The following is a 22,020-nucleotide window of genomic DNA, read 5'->3' as shown; positions in this document are numbered from 1 at the left end:
GCATGAATTATTTCTAATTCTAATAGCAAGAATTTCAATACATAGTAAAAACAAATATGGAGACAGCGGACACCCCTGACATACGCCTCTAGACAGGGTGAAACTATTAGATAAATATCCATTATTTACTATTTTGCTGGTTGGTTGATTATACATGACCTTCACCCATTTTATGAAGGTTTCCCCAAAATTAAAAAACTGAAGAGCTTTTTGGATGAAATCCCATCTTACTTTATCAAATGCCTTTTCAAAATCAGCAATAAATAAAAGCCCAGATTTTTGTTCATTTTCATAATAGTCTATAGTATCAAGAAGATGCCGTATGTTATCACCAATAAAGCGCCCTTTTATGAAACCTGTTTGATCATATTTTATTATATCACCAATAATTTGTTTTATTCTCAATGCAATACATTTAGAGAGGATACGGGTATCACAGCAGAGCAGTGTCAGTGGTCTCCAATGTTTCATATATGTGGGATCTTTGTAATGCCCCTGTGGATCTTGCTTTAGAAGTAATGTGATGATGCCCTCTTTCTGTGTGTCTGATAATATTCCCTGAGTGAAAGAGTAGTTAAAAGATGCCATCAGAGGTTTTTTAATTTCTGTGAAAAAGGTCTTATAAACCTCAATAGGAATACCATCAATCCCAGGTGATTTACCTGAGGAGAAAGAATTAATGGCATCCAGTAACTCTCCTTCTAAAATTTCACCTTCACAACTTAATTGCTGATGTACTGAAAGTGTCTGATCATAACTTTCCGGAAAAAATAATTCAATATCTGAGCCAGCGAGAGACTCTGGCTCCTTCTCAAAAGAAAATAAAGCTTTGAAATAATCCACCTCCTCACACAATATTTCCTGTGGAGATGTGAGTATAACACCATTTGTGGTACACAAGTTCATAATGTTTTTCTTAACAAAATTACTTCGATTTAATCTTAAAAAATGAGCGGTGCACTTCTCCCCTTTTTCCATCCAAGTGGCACGAGATCTATTGATAATACCATTTACCCGCTCAGAGTATAAATTCTCCAGTTCCAGTTGTTTATTTTTTATTAGATAAGCCATTTCTACGGAGGGCAGTTGCCTTTCATCCAGCCTTTTATTCAGTTCATTTATCTCGTCCATTAAACTCCTCTCCTTCATCAAATATTTTTTTTGTTTCCATGATCCCATCTTAATGGCGTGTCCTCTAAATGAACACTTAAAGGACTCCCAGACGTTGTGTGGGTCAGATGTATTCTCATTATTTTCAAAAAACTCTTTAATAAATTCTTTAGTTTTTTCAATAAACATAGTATCATTTAAAAGTGATAGGTTGAATTTCCAGTAGCCACGCCCTCGAGGATGTTCAGCTGTAATGACTTGAATTGTTACAATAGCATGATCAGATCTCAGGCGGTCACCAATAATACATTTTGATACCTTGGGAACAAGAGAAAAGGAGATAAGAAAATAATCAATACGACTAGCTTGTTGCCCTCTACGCCATGTATATCTATTTGAGTCTGGATTTTGTAGCCTCCAAATATCCACAAAATCTAAGGATGCCATAAGTTCTTGAATTTCACTAAGTGCCTGGGGATGGTTGTTGAAAGAATGAGTACCTGCACGGTCTTTGCTTATATTTAAAACTGTATTGAAATCTCCAACTATAATATTTTGGTTATTCTTTTGAGAGGAGATAACATTATGGATTTCCTCAAAAAAAAAGGGATTGTCTTCATTTGGAGCATATATATTGATTATATTTATGCGTAAATTATCTACTGTTACATCTAACATAATCCACCTTCCATCCTCATCAGTTTGGACACAGTGAACTGTGTGTTGCAGTTCCTTCTTAAACAAAATCATAACCCCCCTACTATTACTAAGGCCATGACTAAAGTATATATCCCCACCCCATTCTGATTTCCATTTTAACTCATTTTCGGAGTTAGAGTGCGTTTCTTGCACACAAATAATTTTAATATTTTCTTTATCTTGCAGCCATGTAAAAACTTCATTTCTTTTAGAAACATTAGCCAAGCCATTACAGTTGTAAGTTGCAATTGTTATACTATTACATGTCATACATCATCTAAGGAGAAAAATTAAGAAAGGATTAACCTTCTTTTCATACTTAGTAAGGATCCTAACTAACAACTTCAAAAACATAAAACACTTACTGAAATGCACATGAAACACAAAAACAATAACACATGCCTGTATTTGCTTAGCCATCGAATTAATTAAGGCGGTAGCATTAATGCTGTCTCATCCCCTTCCCATTTACTTTAACCAAATATCTAGTGGTAAGAATTAGCGTAATAGCAAAAAGAAAAAACAAAACAAAAACAAAAAACCCATGCCAATCATGTGGGCCTCTCTAATAAAAGAAAGAAGTTAACATAAACAGGCGAACATGAGTTAAAACTAAAACTTAAGAGGAAGAATAGAATAACAAACTATTCTGAAATGTAATTCCCATTCAGCCTATACAAACAGCAGCAGAAACAGGGAGCAAATCGGGAGAGTGTTTCTTTCCTATTATCCTGATCCAATACAATTTTAGTTGCAATAAGCAAACATATGGACATGTATACAATTGTTTTTCACTCACATAGTCCGAGGTTCTTCTCTGCCTCTTGCACCAGTTCAATAATATTCCAACTGTTCCGTTGTTTCTTGTCCACTTCCCATCGTTGTCGCTGGTTGGTGTCCCGTTCCATGATCTGTGTGTCTTGACGTGTAGACTCTCGTGGTACCAGGACACTGGCGAGCAGTCCCCGCTCCTCGAGAGCCTTTGCCGCAGCTTGTGGATTTCCATATGTCTGCGAGGTCCCATCTTCGCTGAAAACCTTCAATTTGGCCGGGGCCAAGATATGCGATTTTATATTCTTGGCCTTAAGTTGTTCTCTCATAGGTCTGTACAAGGCTCTCTGTTGTTTCACTTTGAAGGTGAAGTCGTGGTCAAAGAAGATACGCGTACCATTATAGGTTAATTCCTTCTTCCCCCATGCCGCATGTAGTATTTGCTTCTTTGTTTCAAAGTTCAAAAAGGCAACAATTATCGGTCTGGTATGATCTTTGCCTTCTCTGTACACCCGGTGCGCTCTGATGATGTTAAAATCTCCAGGTATTTTAAGCACCTCGTTAAACAGTTTTTGAGGAAGGCTGTCATATTGTTGCCTTCACTTTTCTCTGGTATGTTGAATATACGCACATTGTTTTGCCTGGACTTGTTCTCCAGGTATTCAGTGCGTTCTTCCATCTCCGAAACTTTGTTCACCAGATATTTAATCGATTTATGGTGCAGTATTTCAGTATCATGTATCTCACCGACACGGCGCTCAACCTGTTCCAGTCTGTCACTCGTTTTTTCTAGATCAAGGCGTAATTCTGTCGTCTGTTGCATAATTGTCTTAATGTCTTTTTCGGTCTCGGCTCGAAATTCTTTGAAATCCATCCTGAAATCCTTGATCTCTTTCGAGAGCGAGTCCTTCATTTCAATCATCAGGCGTTTTATTTCTCCCACTTCAGCCATTTGGGGGATGGGTGCCGCCAATTGTTTGTTTGTGCGTTTCTTACTTGTTGATATAGTTGTCTTTTCCGTTGTTGCACCTGATCGTAAGTTCATCCCCCGACACAGGTTAAGACGTGAAGGCAAATGGAGATAAGTCAAAGCACCATTTCTTTTCTTTTTTTTTGTTCTCTTGTGGGGTTGGAGAGACACACAGCTTTCACGCTGCCGCCATTACCGGATCCGGAAGAAGAGCTTGTGTTTTTTAATAAAGGTTTGCCACCTTTGTTGCATGATTTCATGAGTGAAATAAGAGTGAGAGTATTTTCAATGGAATCAAGGTGTCAAATAAAGCTTTGAACCCTAGCTAAGCCCTGTTGTAAAAGAGTGACTTGAATTGGTCAAACCTGCAATGGAATACATGTACAAAATTATCTTCTTCCTGTGAAACCCTAATGGCTGTGACTGTTTCATAAAAACAAAGGTTTATTTGGCCTGACAAAAAGTTTCAGTCATGAGATTTCATTTTTTGTTTCTTTAACTCCTAATTTTTTTTTTTGGTGTAATTATTTTTCCTTTGGCAGAGACCTCTGCCAAGGAAGGTCTTCTTCTGTGGTGCCAGAGGAAAACCGCCCCCTACAGGAATGTCAACGTCCAGAACTTCCATGTCAGGTCAGCTAGCCACATTTATGGAAATAAGTGAAATTCAACCATTATGTAAGTAGTATTTTTATTAACAGGGTGTAAAAGTGAATGATGGTATTTTTTAAAGGTTTGTCAGTCACATAAGTCCTTGGTTTGCAGACTGGATCATCTCTTCCAAAATGGATGTAATGCATTTTGGAATATGACTCTTCCACTCTTCCACTGTTTTACTGTAATTGATAGCTGGCATCGTCTCCAACACATACAAAGAATGCCTGACAAGAAATCTTTTGCTGTGACAGAAAATCTTTATCACTCCAATTTAGTAACTTTCATGTTTTTATTTGAACTTAAGTAGAGCAAATTCCACAAGCCTAGCGCCCGAGAACTTTCAAACCTATAATAAAATTTCATAAATACAACATTTTCAACCTGAGAATAAAACATCCCTGAAAAGTGGACTTTTTGCAGTTTTTGTTGATTTGATACTGTATTGAAGTAATGTTTTTAGTGTATCCCTATAGTATTTCTATTGCTGTGTTTTTGACTCTGTGTGTTTGTGTGTAAATGTGAAGCTGGAAGGATGGCCTGGCGCTGTGTGCCCTGATACACCGACACCGTCCTGACCTCATAGACTACACCAAGCTCAACAAGGTCCTCCACATCGCCAACTAGAGAGAAGTGAACTACTGAACTAAACCACGATTGAACCCAATCAAACTAATAATAAATTCCTAAATATATAAATAGTCAGCATGCTATCATAATGAGTGGCTGATTTGCACACATTTAATAAGGGGTGGCGATGACATTACCTGCTCTTGCCCTTTGATTTTCATAAAAAAATCTGTTGCGTGGGACTGCAGAAAGTATCATTTGTCATGGCATGCTGGCAAATCTTTCTGTTCCATGCTGGAGCAGTGGCAATGCCTGAAGCCAATGATAAAACATAATTTCCATCAAAGATCATCATCACCTATTATTTCATTATGTTTTATCACTGCCATTGTCCCCATTCATTATTGATATATGAATATTGTGTAAATCTTGCATGTTGAGGTTACTTACTGCTTTCCTCCATTGTTGTTGCTGTGACTTTCCTGCTCTGTGGCCACTAGCCTCACATTGATGGCCACAACCAAGCTCACCTCTGAAGCTTATGCTCCAATTTAGTTAGTCTTGGGGGGGATTGTAAGGAGACCCGGCCACCCACCCTGTGCTACCCCGCACTAGTCCAGCCCAGCAGAACACCCCCCCCACGCCACCAGGGCCCAGGCCAGAGGCGCCCCAGTAGAGCTCGCAACGGCCCGTACAGAGAGGAGGGGAGAGAGGAGAAAGACGGGAAAGGGGTGGCTTTTCCAGTTTAGGAGGAGGGTCTTGGCAAAAGTTAAAGCGAGTATGATTCTGGGAAGGTGACTGGAAAGAGTGATTACTGATATGTCGCCTAGTAAACAGAGGGATGAGGAGAGTGGAATTTGGCAGTCCAAAATAACAGATAGTTTGGTCGTGATTCCTTCCAGAAGTGCTGTATGGGTGGACAGTTCCAGGTTGTGTGAAGATTGTCATCCAGAGTGTTAGGGGAACAGAGTGAACAGGTGTTTGATTCTGCAAGGCCCATTTAGTGCATTTTTAGCCCCACGACAGCAGGGGCTCTATGGATGGTATTGTTGGTTGGTCGGTCGCTCTGTTCACCACTTTATGGTGTGTATGACAAGAAGGTCCAATTTTTTATTAATGGATGCAAGTACACTGACCTCAGTTTCGGTGGTCAATAGGTCTGAGGTGTCCGTGGATGAAGTCATCTTTTGTTTGTTCAGGTTGGATGGGCCATCTTATTTTTGTGTATTGGCTTCCATGTTGCGCTGTGGGTTGTAGTAATGGTCGATGAATGCTTCTAGTTCAGTTAAGTCCTCCAGTGTGTACATATTCTGTTCAGGGTATAGTCTAAAGATGGATGCGTGGGTGGTTAATGATTCAGTTGTTGAGTATTAGTCGAAAAAGTAATATTTTTGCTAGCCAAGGTCAAGTTGTTTTCAGTGACTGAGCGTTGCCATGATAGAACTCACCTCTTAATTGCCATGTCACATTTATGGAAGCCCATTCCCACCACTCAATAAAACAAAAAACGACTCAATTCTGACTTTATATCTCATAATTCTGACTTTATTTCTCAGAATTCTGACTTTTTTTCTCACAATTCTGACTTTATATCTCACAATTTTGACTTTTTTTCTCACAATTCTGACTTTTTATCTCACAATTCTGACTTTATTTCTCAGAATTCTGAGATATGAAGTCAGAAGTGGGAGAAAAAAAGTCAGAATTGTGAGATAAAAAGTCAGAATTCTGAGATATGAAGTCAGAAGTGGGAGAAAAAAAGTCAGAATTGTGAGATAAAAAGTCAGAATTCTGAGATATAAAGTCCTCCATACAAACCACCCCACATTATTATAGCTAATAGCATCTTTACATGAACGTTCCACTAAGCAAGACTTTAATGTAAAAATCCACTCTTCTTATCAGCCTAAAACACAAAGTAGGGCTGCAACAGAGAAGAGTGTCCCATCCCCACTATTAGAGACACGATAGATTCACCCTATTTGCACAAATTAAATTTCTGGTGTCAGTCTGGTCACAGCTGACATGAAATTATGAGTTCTTGATGAACAATGCTCCACCAACAGGCAACACAGTGAGCCTCTTTTCTTCATCTCCGTTCATGTTTCTTGTTCGTTTGGAATAAAGAGAAGAAGAACTGGGTAGTTGGCATGAGCAGCGATAGCCACCATGGCTGAACAGATAAAGAAAATAGCGCCACCTACAGAAACTCAAACTTCATCAACAGAAAAACCAAGGAAAAACATGTCACAGTACTGGCCACACCGTTTGATGGACAAATGATCTCTCAGAAATTCAGTACAAAAACACCACAGCAATGAGAGCTTAGCACCAAAGATAGAGACACAATTTTAAAAAAACACCATAGCGACGAACGCTTTGCACAACAGACAAAGACACTATTTAAAAAAATCACCACAGCAATGAATGCTTAGCACCAAAGATGGAGACGAAACAAAAAAAAAACATCACAGCAATGACCACGCTAAAAGAAACAAGACAAACACAAAAAATAAATCAATCTTGCGGATTACCACTTTAACATAAAAACCAAATTAAATTGGAATTCTGTAATCAATAACTGACAGTCTGGTATTTTACCTCATATCAATTGCTCTTGTATTATCTTTGTATTACCTATTATCTTTGTCTTTGTTCTCTTTTCATCTCTTCACTTCTCGTCTTTTGTCACCCCCATTTTATCTCTTTCTATTTTTTCTCATTTCTTCATTTCTTTTACTCTTTCCATCTTTCTTCTACTCTTCTTTCTCTCTTTTCTTCTCTTTTTGTCTCTTCTTTTTTCTTTTTTGTCTCTTCATCTCCTCCTGTCTTTGTCCTTTTTCACCTCTTCGTCTCTTCTCATCTTTTTTTCATCTAGCCTCTTCTTCTTGTCTCTTTTCTTCTCTTTGTCTCCTCTTCTTTTTTCTTCTCTTTTTGTCTCTTTTCATCTCTTCGTCTCATCGCTTATCTTCTGTTTTTCTCTTCTCTTCTCATCTTTTTTCATCTTCACTCCAACAGACAGACTGTTTTTTCTCTTCTCTTCTTCTCTCTATAGGATGATCCTCTGGCTAATCTGAATATGGCCATGGAAGTTGCAGAGAAGCACCTGGACATACCCAAGATGTTGGATGCAGAAGGTCAACTATCTATCTATCTATCTATCTATCTATCTATCTATCTATCTACCTACCTACCTACCTACCTACCTACCTGTCTGTCTGTCTGTCTGTTTGTCTGTCTGTCCTCAATTCAGTTACTGTTGTTGGCATAATTTTCTTTTACAAAGTAGTTTGAACTATTTTCCACTGTGAAGTAACTGGTAGCTTGAAAAACTTTAACTTCAACGCCACCGACGGTTACTTCACGCTCCCTCTTCCCCAGACATCATCAACACCCCCAAGCCGGACGAGAGAGCCATCATGACCTATGTGTCCTGCTTTTACCACGCCTTTGCTGGAGCTGAGCAGGTGCACTTTTTCTCCCTTTCTGTCTGATTTCAATGCAATTTACAATACTTTATCACAAGCAGTGATATTTATACGTATTGGGATAGTCAGTAAAATTGGTCTTTTTGCTTTGATACGGTTTAACATGTAGATCAAATTAAAATGAAATTCCGTAATCAATAGCTGACAGTCTGGCCTTTTGCCTCATATTTTTTTGTTGTTGAAATCCATATTACTGTGGATGAATCAACAACGACAAAAGACTTTAGCTCACTGTGATAATGATGCTTTTAATTTTAGACAGAATGCAATGGTAGTCTGTCTTTTTAATTTTTAATTTTTAGGTAATAGTTGTTTCGGACCTAAATCCATACCAATACATCATAGCAAGTGGTATCAAACTGATGTAAATTATGTATGGAAAAGGTCTTTTAAGCTGGAAAAAAGCATAAATGAATGCTTTTCTGGAAATATAATTGATTTTTGGGTAACGTTTTACTTACGTTGTTGGTTATAACACACTATAAGTCACCACATGCACATCATAAGCACATTATAATTACATAGCTGCTTCAGAAAATGTCATAATATACAATAATGCATCACAAATCTGGTATGAGGCTGTATAAGTAGTATTTATCACTGGGGCCTAAATATTTATTTGTGTATAACACACCATAAACACATTAGAATTATATCATATTATATCAAGTATCAGAAAATCTTCTCATACACTATAATACATCGTGAATGTGGTATAACCAGGTTATGGAGTAATATATTTACCACTGGAAATGATAAATATTTTATTTTTGAAGACATTATATGTATTATAGGTTGTGGAATTCTTATCAGTGTGTCACAATGCCTAAGTAATTCCTAGTAAAGTGATAAAATGATCTGTTATAAGAGTCAAGACAACTAAAAGGCATATGGCATAATAATGACCTCTTCATACACTCATCATATTGCTTGTAAAGTGACTTTTATTATGAGTTGTAAAATAATTGTTGCATGACATACGATGAGCTTTTAAGAGCTCTGTTATTCGCTGTATTCACACTTGAAATTATATTATCTCAACTGACAGATGGGAAAAAATGTAGTTATGATGTATAATGTTCTTATGATGCACGTATAATGACTTATAACGTGTTATAACCAACAATTCAAGAAGTGTTACCAAATTTTGTTGATATAGGTAATTGTTTGCCTTATGATGGTCACTGACGGGACATCATAGTTTACCCTCCTTTTTATTTACCACTACAACAATGGATACAATGCCATCATATAATGTTGCTCTGCTTGTGATAACAGGCAGAGACTGCAGCAAACCGGATCTGCAAGGTGCTGTGTGTCAACCAGGAGAATGAGAAGCTGATGGAAGAGTATGAGAAGCTAGCCAGTGACGTGAGGACAGTTTTGGCATTTTCCCCCCTCCATTCTTCCTCTCCATCATCATGACTGTCATCTTCTCAGCCCCTCCATTGTAATACAATTTACTTTCCTCCATACCTCCATCCCTCTTTCCACCAATAGCTGTTGGAGTGGATCCGTCGTATGACTCCCTGGCTGGAGAATAAGTCTCCCGAGAAGACCATGACTGCCATGTGCAAGAAGCTGGAGGACTTCAGGGACTATGGACGCATCCACAAACCACCCAAAGTCAGCATCCTCTATCATCCATTAGACATGATTTATCCATTTATCCATTTATCCACTTAAAATAAATAAAAGTGTTTGAATAGATCCAAGAGTAACATAGTTTCTGGCCTGCAGGTGCAGGAGAAGTGCGAGCTGGAGATTAACTTCAACACCCTGCAGACCAAACTCTGCATCAGCAACAGGCCTGCCTTCATGCCCTCTGACGGACGCATGGTATCCGTAAGTAATCGCATAGAGACGCAGGTACAGGCACACAACAACGCACACAAGTTGGCAATGACAGTTGGAAATCTGGATGCACACTACCTCAATTCCCAGTTTAGCCAAAACACAAAGGCAACGAGTGACCATTTTTGAACGCTCCACCTAAGGTTGCATTAGGCAAGGCTTATGTAAAAATGCACCCATCTCAGAGAAGAGTGTCCCATCCTCACACTGTAGACTCACCATTTTTTGACCAAATTAAAGTGTAGTGTCTATATGATCACTAGTGGGAAGTCTTCTCCACACAGGAAGCGACAAATCCAAATTTAAGAGTAAAATCCAAGAGTGTCTCCTAAACAGCAGAGACCAGCGTTCCATCCAGAGAAAGCTGGACTATTAACATTAAATTGTTCTCCTCCTCCTTTCTCCTCGTCCCTTTGGTATCCTTTGGTATAAACAGAGGCGATTCTAGAGTCTGACGGGCCCCCAGGCAGAAAATCCCATGGGGCCCTTCTGACCGACTTTCATTGCCATTACATTACGCCTATTAAATAATCAATAATAAATCAAAAAGTGTTTATAGAATCTAAACATTTTTATTTTCACACATTTATATTAACAGCAAAACACAAATGTAATAAATAAACTTCTTAGTTATAATAGAAACTTAGTTAAATATTTTAAAAAAGATAAATGTAAACAACTTATAATAAAAGTATAAAGTACTGCACTGGTCACAGAGAGAATGATATGGGGCCCCTTTAGGGAGGTTTCCTAGTACTGACTGTCGCTGCAATGGTACCGTAGTTTAGGGGGGTTCCCACATTTTGAGACATTGCTGTGGACTGAAGTGAGTCAGCCCTTGAGTCTGCTTGGGGCCCCTCATGCTGGGGGCCCCAAGCAGTTGCCTGCCTTGCCTGTCCATAAAATTCGCCTCTGGGTATAAAGCATCACAGACCAGCTAGTTGGTAAACTTGATTGTGCCGTGTGCAGTTTACTGACATCATCTTATAGGATTCTGGGTATTGAAGTTTCAAACAGTTACCTCTCGCTGCCATTTGGCCAATGAGCGAAGTTGCCTAGTGCAGCTTTAATCCATGTGAAGTGTGTGAATGTGTGATTTGAGGTTGGATGTGTGTGTCCAGGACATTGCCAGTGCCTGGCAGGGCCTGGAGCAGGCCGAGAAGGGCTATGAGGAGTGGCTACTAGCTGAGATCAGACGCCTAGAGAGAATCGAGCATCTGGCTGAGAAATTCAAACAGAAAACTGTTATGCATGAGGACTGGGCTGTAGGTGAGGGATATGCACTCACACACACACACACACACACACACACACACACACACACACACACGCACGCACACACCTGCTTAAGACTGTAGAACTTTACCAGAATTTAACAATTATGCACATTGCATCTCTTGTTAAATCAATTTCACTAGCTTCCATTTTCCTGTATGCATTATGTTTGCACGAATTTCCATTTTGATTTTTGATTTTGATTTTGTTTGCTCACACATCACAGTGAATAGTAGGCTATGTAAATCATATTAAAATGCTAACAAAACATGTCCGTTGTGTCAAGGAAATGGTATTTTGATGGTGTCTTGCTCCCATAATTAAATTCTAGTTGAAACAGGATGTTGGGGCAGGACATAACACGGGGAGGAACGCTTCCAAAATTAAAAAATGTTTCGTACAAAATCTTTAGCTTCACAAATTCCAAATTCTGTCACTTTCGAAAGTTGTGAAGTTGCAGGTTTTATTTGATGGGAGGGGGAGGAGGGATCAAAAAATCAGTGATGGTATTATTGTCTGTAATTTTTATGTACACGTGCTGGTACATCATGAAGTAACCCCTAAAAATACATAGTTTTCCAGGAAGTAAAAGTGATGTAATTCTGATGAGATAATAGAGATTTTGTATCTTTTGGGGCATTTGTTATAAAAATAAATGTATATTATTATATAGAGTTAACAAAGTGAAACAGTTAATTCAACCTCCAATGCATTCATCTGTTTTCCTCCTTGCCATCCCTTATAAACTGCTTATTAATGACATTTCAAACCCCGCCATAGGTAAGGAGCGCGGTCTGCGGCGTAAGGACTTTGAGTCGGCCTCGCTGATGGACGTGAGAGCTCTGCTGAGGAAACACGCGGCCTTCGAGAGTGATCTGGCTTCCCATCAGGACCGAGTGGAACAAATCGCCTCTATCGCGCAGGAACTCAAGTGAGGACTGATGAGAGAGAGAGGAAGATAAAGCATAAAGGGATGGAGGGAGAGGGAGAGAGAGAGAGAGGAATGGGAGAGGAATTATTTGGGGTTACTTGGGGCCAGTGTTGGTTAGGAGTTTCACTACATGTGATTACGTAAACTAGTAGTTTAACTCCATTTGCTGTGTTTAGTTTATTATTTTGTCATTTTGAGGCACAGTTAACTACTTTAATTCCTGTCTCTCTCTCATTCTCTCTATGTAGAGAGAATGCAGGAGTGATGGACATTACATCCAACCAGTGACGGACTGGGATCAAAAAACGGCCCTGGCATTTGCGACACAACGGCCCTATTTCCAAACTCAACACCAACCCCAATTGTTAACATAAAAAGCTTGAGATAAAACCATACAGACTGACTAGAATGCAGAAATTCGGAACACAGAACACACATGCAACCGACACACTACAATCGCTGATGAATGCCGACAACAATGCACACAATACTGTGAGCGGCAGAGCGCTACGACATGATACTTGCAGCTAGTAAATTAAGGCACATTTGGCACAAATACATAGGCCAGACTTATTAAGCCTCAGTAAATAATAATACAATAGCTCCACCAAAACATGAAAAGAGCACTGCACAGCCTCAGTATATAATAATAAATGTCTTACCTTCATGTAGTTAGCTAGCTACGAAGGAGTTCGCTTTTCTCTACAACCCTAATACCCCAATATCCCATCATTCCTTGTCATTTCCACTAGCTAACTTTACGTTGCGTAGCAACGAGTTTATCGCGAGAAAATGCGTGCGTACTTATTAAAAAGTACAAATATATGAGGGCCAATATAAAATGTTTTGGGCCGCTGAAATAAGTTATTTTCAATGAAAATCATCAAAGACAAAATTATTTCGTTTTTCTTTTTTAGATCAATGTAATAATCCATTCTGAGTGGCCCAAGCGGCCCATAGTCTGGCGGCCCTTCTGGCATTTGCCCACCTTGCCAGATGGCCAGTCCATCACTGCATCCAACAGAAAGTTAAGGATTGAAAGAGAGAGAGAGGAGTATGAGTGAGGGAGAGATCACCACCAACATATTAATTTAATTAGTTCAAGATTAGTTATTATTACATATTACTGTGTTAGTTATGTACAATCAGTGCATCCAGCCTCATTTGAGTGTCAGGACCATGTGTGCCATCTAGTGGTCAAACATTGCCAGCACAGAGACAAATTGTCATATTTCAACTTGGTACTTCAACTGTGTGTGTGTGAGAGAGAGAGAGAGAGAGAGAGAGAGAGAGAGAGAGAGAGAGAGAGAGAGAATCTGTGTGAATCTATGAAAGTGCATGCTTGCCTTGCTGTTTGTGTGTGTGTGTGTGTGTGTGTGTGCGTGTGTGTGTGTGTGTGTGTGTGTGTGCGCGTACATGTGTGTGTGTGAGTGTGAGTGTTTGACCTTCCATTTGTGGCTGCCCTTGTTCTGGTGCGTGGGCCAACCTGCGTTCCAGTCACGGCAGAGTTTAAGGACTCTGATGTCACTCTCTCTCACACACACACATTCACATCAACACCTGGCCTGATAGCCATGAATGATATACTAACAGGTGTGTGTGTAGGCGTCTTCATTGCTCTGCTCAGCAGTGGCCTGTGGGTGTACTGGTGTTCGTTTCCTGAGCCGAGTTTTACCAAAAAATTAAAACTGGGACCTGATGCATCACTGCTTGGCCCTCAGCATTAAAAAGAAGAGCTGGGTTCGGTAGATGGGTTTGAATCTAGCTGATATCCTCCTCTCCCTCACAGCAAGCATTTGACAGAGGATGACGTGCAGGAGGAGGCTGAGTTCAACCCAAACAAGCACAAAATTTGTGCTTGTTTAAAAAGCTGGAAAATGATTTGAACTGATATTGGAACAATTGTTTAGTCCCGATTTCACAAAACCATGCAGGCAGCAGCTATGGACGCCTACAGACATCGTCTAACTTTCATTTTGGTACTAAATTTACACAGGTTTTTAACATTGGTGTAGGTCGTCATATCAACGTCTATTCAATGTCAAAATGTTTGCTGGGTAACATTAGTCAAAAAGCCATCCATCCAGCTGCAGTGTCATTCGTTTGTGTTTGCCTGGTTGTTTTCTAGCTGGTTTGTTATCCTTGCTAGTTGGATAGCTAATGGCAAAAGAGTGTAATGATGTTAAATTCATATTAAAACAGCTTTAGAAACAGTTTTGAACTGGCAGTAAATGATGCAGGTAGCAGCTATGGACAACTATGGACATTGTGTCAACTTTCATTTTGGTGCATTTACACAGGTTTTCAACATTTGCGCAGGCTGTCCTAACATCTATTCACTGTGAATGTTTGCTTGGGTTTTTTCGCTCTCCACTCAAGGGCGGATATTTCATTTCACTGTTGGGGGGGACAATAAACAGAAAAATTTCTCAAGAGCAATTCCTGAAGGGGACACCAAAGGTCCCGCCAAAAGTACTGTTGTATTAAATGTATATAGAGGTCCATTATGAAACATTTCCATAAGCACTTCATTCCTTTCTTATGAAGATTTTATCAAATTGCCTTTGATATTACTGGGGTCTTTCTACTTGGCGTTTCGGTGCACTGAAAAATGATCGGATGTCTGTTTTTCTTTTCTCTGCCATTTTAACTGACTGGCTGACAAATAGACACACACACACGCACACACACACACACACACACACACACACACACACACACCCCACACACACACACAGCATGCAGGTTATTTACAGTAGTAGGTGAGATGCAACACCCATTAACTGAACTAAAGCTAATATATGCCTAATTAGATTTAGTTTTCCCGAAAAAGCAGATCTCTAATGTTTTGCTGTCAATGTGTAAAAGTCCAGAACGCTATGAAGCCTGCCAGAAACTTACTTATATTTTAACATAATGTTTGTTGTAATTATGTCTTTTTTATTAATTAAGTCTTCATTTATTTCCAAAATTATGAACAAAATAACATAGTGGCAGCCATTTTACATGCAGTAAGAAAAAAATAATATACTTAGAACCTAATTACATAGGGTAAGTTAATCTTAAATATTATATTATAGAAATATTACTGTTACCATCTACAAAAGATAAAGTATTTTGGTATGAAAACCCGCATTTTAATTTAACCAAGTATCCTGTATCATAAATACATGTCTGGCATTTGTAACAAACCAAACCGCTTGAAAATCGGTCGAAAATTCAGTGAGTTATGATGATTTTAATTGTGGATAGACCTCCTGCCTCCATACACATACATGCATTAGGAGACGCGGCTGCTCCGTACCAATACGTTGACGCACAAGATTCAACCGCGAGGTAATGGAGCGAACAAAATGTAGTCTGGTTACAATTGTGAATGTGTTTTATTCTATTGAGTGGTAGAAGTAAAGAAAAATGTCTGACACATCCTTTGTTTCAAGTTAACCTTTGCAAAGTAGCTTCTTACTGGAGGTCAGCCACCACTGACACACTTCCAGAGATCCTCCACAGACACTCGTACCGAGGGCTAATGTGTGTGGGGGTTCGGGGAGGCAGGTAGGCAGTGGACCAAACCACTGTGAGGCGTATGAGGGGGGGACGCAATCTTTCGAAACTTAAAAACGCATTGTTTTGCGTCTATAATTAGCACAAGTGCTTTCAATGCATATTATTATATTATTTAAAATTATATAGTTATGTTTACAATGATATATTGAGGGGGACAACTCTCTTGTTAGTCCCAGGAAGGGGGGGTCCGGACCCCCCTGTCCCCCCCGTAATTTCCGCCCCTGTCTCCACTGTGTGCCGCAATATCACCTTAAGAAAATGACCGCTGATCTGAGACCATTAGTTTGAGCTGTAAGTTAAGCGATACTGACACCATCTTGCCGCATGTGGAGGTACAGCTAGGGTAATGTGTCTCTGTTAGCTTGAAAACATTATTAATTCTTACCTTTGTTACAGTACGAAATAGAAGGAGTTTTGAGGCACCCCTCAAACCAAAAATTAAAAAGCCTTTATTGCATGGATGCTTCAAGTGAACATAAACCAACACCAAGGCATTTAGCGTTGAGCGAGGTAGTTAGTTATTGTGCAGGGGTGTGTATGTGTGTGTGTGTGTGTGTGTGTGTGTGTGTGTGTGTGTGTGTGTGTGTGTGTGTGTGTGTGGTGTGGTGTGGTGTGGTGTGGTGTGGTGTGGTGTGGTGTGGTGTGGTGTGGTGTGGGGGGGGAAGCTTCCTCTGCTGGAGCTTCCTCTCCCCTCTTGTTTCTCCCTGCCGCACGCACTAACGTGAAGCCGGTTAGATCGACCGAACAGTCCGGTATATTCCCATTCAGCCATGTCTCCGTGAAGCACAACACACTGCTCTCCCGATACACGGGCTGACTGCTCACTAGGGCTGAGAGTTCGTCCGTCTTGTTGGCCAGCGATCTCATGTTTCCCATGACGACCGATGGACGACGATGTCTCCTTAGCTGCGCTGGTATTTCCGTTGGTGGTGCGGCAGGTTTAGCCTGAAACGCAAAGAGCGGTTAAACTTAGCATCACGTCGTAGATGCTAAGATGGGTATAATATGGTCCCATCTCTTTGACTTGGTCAAAAGCCTCATAGCTGCATTTTGCACTAACTGCAAACAGTAGAGTGATTTTTGCGAGTGAGACCAGAATAGAAAGTTGCAATAGCCAAAACGAGAAGATATAAATGCATGAATTACCTTTTCAGGGTCAGCAAGGGATAAGATCTAATTTTAGAAATATTAAAATCAGAAGAAACAAGACTAAACCACTCTTTTTATTTGATCATCAAAACTGAGGTCAGGATCAAATATTATGCCCAGATTTCTAGCAACCAGTGTAAAAAAGGTAAGTAGACTACCAAGATAGCTCAGACACATCTTAATGAAATTGCAAAATGCAAAATAACGACAGTATAGAACTAAATGGGACAAAAACAGAATGAATGCAAACTAAGTTTGATGTGAAAAACACCAAATTGTGAAATATAAGCACTATAAATAGGTGGAAACATTCTAAAATATCAATATATATGCAGTATATAACAATGAGAAGGATCTGGGAAAATGAGTAAAACTAATATGTTAATTTACAGCAAATACATATGATGTGCAAATTGAGGGATTTTCCACTCCACTAGGGTTATCTTATTTGACTGAGTGTATTCCCATCTGTCCCTGTCTATTCAGATGAACCAATAGCATAACTGTAAACTGATGACTGACCTTTCACCTGATGACTTGAGTTTAACCTGATTGGCTCTCAGACAAATGATAAGATAAATGGTGCTGAACTATGACTCAAATACAGTGCATTACCCCATCTGAGACCAAATCAAACTTCATAATTGACAAGGCAAGAACTTCTTCATTTGACTCTTTTGAGTTTCTTTTCACTGGGCCTGTGCACATTGATGACCATTTATTTCTGTAAATACACTGGTATTAACCAGCTGGCTAATTTTCAAATGAAGTCATGATGTTAAAAAAAAAAAATAAGAAAAGAGGTAAATGATGCTATCAAAAATTGCATTAAATAGGATCTTGATGTAAAAGACAAGCAACAACTAACACCACCATAAAAAGTTTCATACCAAAAAAGCAGATCAGCTGACTTTTCAAATGTAGTCATGATATTGAAAAAAACATCAATAAAGGCAACTGATGGTATAAAAAATTGCATCAAATAGAATATGGGTGCAAAAGACAAAGACAGTCAGTAGGCTTTGCAAATAACACTTGATCAGAAATATGGTGTGTAGGCTTGTTTGTTTATTTTTTTTTATGAGTACACCCTTATGCCATATTTCAGCATTTTTTATGTATGTTTCCCATTGCTGAAGCAGGCCAGTGGGTGACTTATTCTGATTGGGAGGGTCAGGTGAAATGTTACTTTCACTCACATTTTCCTTGGCTATGCTTTATCTAACGCTTTGTCTTATCGAGAGACATTTTGTCTCATCTGTTCAAATATTAAAGAGCTCAGAATCTGAGATAAAGTACGCTTTGAGCTTGTTGGCTGAAACAAATCCGCATTTACATTGAAGGCATTTAGCTGACTGAGGGAGGGTTCAAGCTTAGTCAAGCACAGGACCATGGCTGTTTATGGACATGTTGGCTGTTGCAGGGGTTTGACCTCTGACCTCTGGGTCATGTGATGTTCTCGGGTCCCCCTGCTGCCAGCTACAATACTACATTCCTCCCATGTAACCTAAGTGGAGGGGCACAACAGAAATGCAGTTTGTGAATTACATAAATTGAATTTAACTAGATTAATTCCAGGCCATCCAATTGTGATTGGATCCCCTTTGCTGTTTCCTTACCCCCCACAATATTATTACTTCAATTGAATTAAATTCAATGTAAAAATGTAATCATGGCCTTTTTCAGTTTCAGTATGTAATCTTTTTTTTTTTTTTTTGCAATTCAATATGTTTGTCTCTGACCATAGTTTGGATACCCTCTCCTGTTTCATCTTTTTCTCATCTCTGTTATCCTTCAACTAATGAGGGCACTGGTCAGGTAGGTGCTAAAAATCAGCTAGATGACAGCAGGGAATGAGGAGGGTATAGGCTTGCATGCAGTTATGTCTTTTCAAGTATGTGTTAGAGTACACAAGTCTGTCTGTCTGTCTGTGTGTGTGTGTGTGTGTGTGTGTGTGTGTGTGTGTGCGTGTCAGAGGTCATCAGATGGAAGAATGGAAGTGTGTCGTTTTTATTTAAGGCTTCACCTCTCCTCTGCTCTATTCTGGTGAGACTGTGTGGAACTCACCACCCAGCCAGGTCGCTGTAACACACTGACAGGGAGACATACAGTTTTACACATGACTTTGAACCTGATTACACTTGAAAATCAGAATATCATTGTCATATGAATAGGGATACCTTGGTATAATTACCATAAAAAAATGAGACCGTGATTGAGATGATTGGTAGTCTCTGTCTCACTATCTCTCTCGGTCTTATAAAGAAGATGCTGCTTCTTCAGTCAAAGGTTTTCTCTTTGGCTTTACAGAAGAGGATAAACATGTTATGTCATGTCTTGGTTGCATTATGTTTAATCCTCCCCCATACTGCTCTATTCTTATATATATTCTATTTTTCTTTGTTGTATTCTATTACAATTTGCTGCTGCAATGGCCCAATTTCCCCTCGGGATGATTGATCTAATCTGAAACGAAGTACACCAAAAATACAGAAAATTACTCCTCTCCTCCCCTCTCCTCAGTGAGTTGGACTACTACGCTGCAGTCTCTATTAATGAGAGGTGCCAGGTTATCTGTGACCAATGGGACCAGTTGGGAACCCTGACCCAGAAGAGAAGAGAAAATCTGGAGGTAGATGACATTTATCCCCTTTTCACTTTTCACGTGTTAAAATGCAATCTGTACCTGGATATCTCATCTCTCATCATGATTGCTACGAGTGGAATCGTCATTGTTGCATTGTTGGTAATTAATAATTGAAAAGCCAGTGCGTGAGTCATATTTCTTAAACATTTTCACGTCAATGATAATTAATGCCCTTAGACGCTGTAATGAAGATGAGTTTCATAGCTATCTTGACTGGTTAAAGCAGTTGTAGTCGCTGTGGTGTATCCATTAAAATACATGAGAAGAGGTGCTGAATTCCCAGACTGGACTTTATTAAATGGCTGTACATATACCCCTTGTTTGGTATAAAGAGTGTGAAATGTGCTTTATAAAACCCAATACAGCCACACTGTTGGTCCCAAACACATTCGTGGAACTCTCCAGAAAAAACTGAACTATCACAATTAGCGAGTCTATATGGGGCATATATATGACTGTCCAATGAACTAACAGAATACTTAAAGAGGGGCTGTGCCAACCAAAGTAATTGTTAAAGTCAATTTAGACTGCAAGCCTTTTTTACAGACACAATGTAACTTTATCTATTCATTTTTTAATCATTTACATTTATTTTCATTAGTTAACATTCATTTCTACAATATACCACGTTGTGTACAGGTATAGATGAATGATGTAGTTTGAAAGTGTACAGCTGTAGAGGAGTGATGCAGTTTTATACTGTACAGGTATAGAGGAGTGATGCAGTTTTATAGTGTACATCTATAGAGGAGTGATGTAGTTTGATAGTGTACAGGTGTAGAATAGTGTTATAGTTTGATAGTGTACAGGTATAGAGCAGTTGAGGTGTCTCACCATGAATGACCATAAACTGGATTTACCTCTTGATGACTTCCCAGAGATTTTCTCTTTTTCCATTGTCTCTCCATAAGCATATTGAGTTATTTTCCATTATTTTCCTGTATTTGGCCAGAGGGCAGAGAAGCTCCTGGAGACAATTGAGCAGGTCTTCCTGGAGTTTGCCAAGAGATCAGCTCCCTTCAACAACTGGATGGAAGGAGCCATGGAGGACTTGCAGGACATCTTCATAGTGCACACTGTTGATGAGATACAGGTAGACCCGTCTGTCTGCCTGCCTGTATGTATTATGGCCATTCTGTATTTATGTATGCATGTCCTGTGTGTATGTACTTTGAAGGCCGATAGATATTTTTGGATTGCAGCTGCCAATAGCTGATATTTTGTGCAGACATTCAATATTTTTTAAATTGAACCTTTTTCATGCCCAAAAAAACACCAAGTATTCAGTGTTTCTCACAGAATTTACATCTTGTCAGGGTTTAAAAGCCTCTGAAACAGCATTTAGACCATAATGGGACACTAAAACTCTCCATTGAAAGCCAACATAGGGATAGAGGGTAAAACCCACTGTCTAGTATGACACCCGCTTTCTAAGAAGTGGTGGAGTGTATAAATAAACAGCATTAAACAATGTTCAGATTTCAAAGTGCTCTGATTTATTGCAGTTTTCAGGTGAACAGGCAACAGCTCTATACAGCAAAAAGAAAAATAAACAGGAACAAGATGGACAGACCAAGATATTATCCCCAGCCAAAAAGCCAACCATTATCCAAACTCTAGGTTTAAATACTCTCCGGACTGTTCCATTAACATTAGCTGCAGGGGAGTTTCAATTAATAGCCACATGCCCATTTCACATGTACTGGGCCTAACATAAAGATTACTGTACTGTAGTTCAACAATGAATTTACAGGCAGCAAAGAACCCAACTGCTCACATAGGAAAAACAAAAGACAGGAAACTACATAAAGCAAACCCATATACGCATATACTACTTCACCTTTTGCACCGTTATCACTATTTCTTTTGTGGTGCCCCACCATTCTGGACAGCGCTGTCCAATGCAGCGGTGCTGAATGTAGCAGACTGATAACCTATAATATGAATGAATGAGCCCTACCCTAATGATAATATGAATGAGTCCTACCCAAAGCTTCCATTTCAAATGTGAGATGTATATTGAGAAGGCTAGAAAGTAAGACATAGATTTTCACAAAGCATCTTTATTATTATTATCATAATAATAATAATAATTTTAAAAATGGTTCAGATCAAAGAGCGCAAATTTCACGCATTCTCATATCAACTAAAAAAACCTTCATAAAATCCACAACAAACTGGTTGAAATTACATAACAAAAACAGCTCATAAATGCAATTAAGCTGTGTGAAATCAAAGGCTATTCGGGAAATCATAGGAAATCATCACAAATATTTACAGCTTGAATGAAAGACCATTTATGAATGTAAGCCGGCTATTCTACATAGCTACCTCAAAA

The 22,020-nt window shown here is 39.2% G+C and overlaps 1 protein-coding gene across 5 annotated transcripts in view; it reads left to right on the top strand.

Annotated features, from left to right (window-relative positions):
- LOC139917762 (alpha-actinin-2-like) overlaps window positions 1-22,020 on the top strand; it is a 43,955-nt gene that overhangs the window by 10,539 nt on the left and 11,396 nt on the right. For all 5 annotated transcript variants that reach the window (XM_078290643.1, XM_078290642.1, XM_078290639.1 and 2 more), the window contains 11 exons: window positions 4,093-4,180; window positions 4,729-4,807; window positions 7,827-7,908; window positions 8,153-8,238; window positions 9,538-9,630; window positions 9,760-9,885; window positions 10,000-10,104; window positions 11,235-11,382; window positions 12,169-12,319; window positions 19,559-19,667; window positions 20,635-20,775. In XM_078290643.1, coding sequence (XP_078146769.1) covers window positions 4,093-4,180; window positions 4,729-4,807; window positions 7,827-7,908; window positions 8,153-8,238; window positions 9,538-9,630; window positions 9,760-9,885; window positions 10,000-10,104; window positions 11,235-11,382; window positions 12,169-12,319; window positions 19,559-19,667; window positions 20,635-20,775 — 1,208 coding nt within the window. The remainder of the gene's footprint in view (window positions 1-4,092; window positions 4,181-4,728; window positions 4,808-7,826; window positions 7,909-8,152; window positions 8,239-9,537; window positions 9,631-9,759; window positions 9,886-9,999; window positions 10,105-11,234; window positions 11,383-12,168; window positions 12,320-19,558; window positions 19,668-20,634; window positions 20,776-22,020) is intronic.

This window comes from Centroberyx gerrardi, chromosome 20 (assembly GCF_048128805.1).
Source record: "Centroberyx gerrardi isolate f3 chromosome 20, fCenGer3.hap1.cur.20231027, whole genome shotgun sequence".
Classification (NCBI taxonomy): domain Eukaryota; kingdom Metazoa; phylum Chordata; class Actinopteri; order Beryciformes; family Berycidae; genus Centroberyx; species Centroberyx gerrardi.
This window is presented reverse-complemented; position numbering and strand designations above follow the sequence as displayed.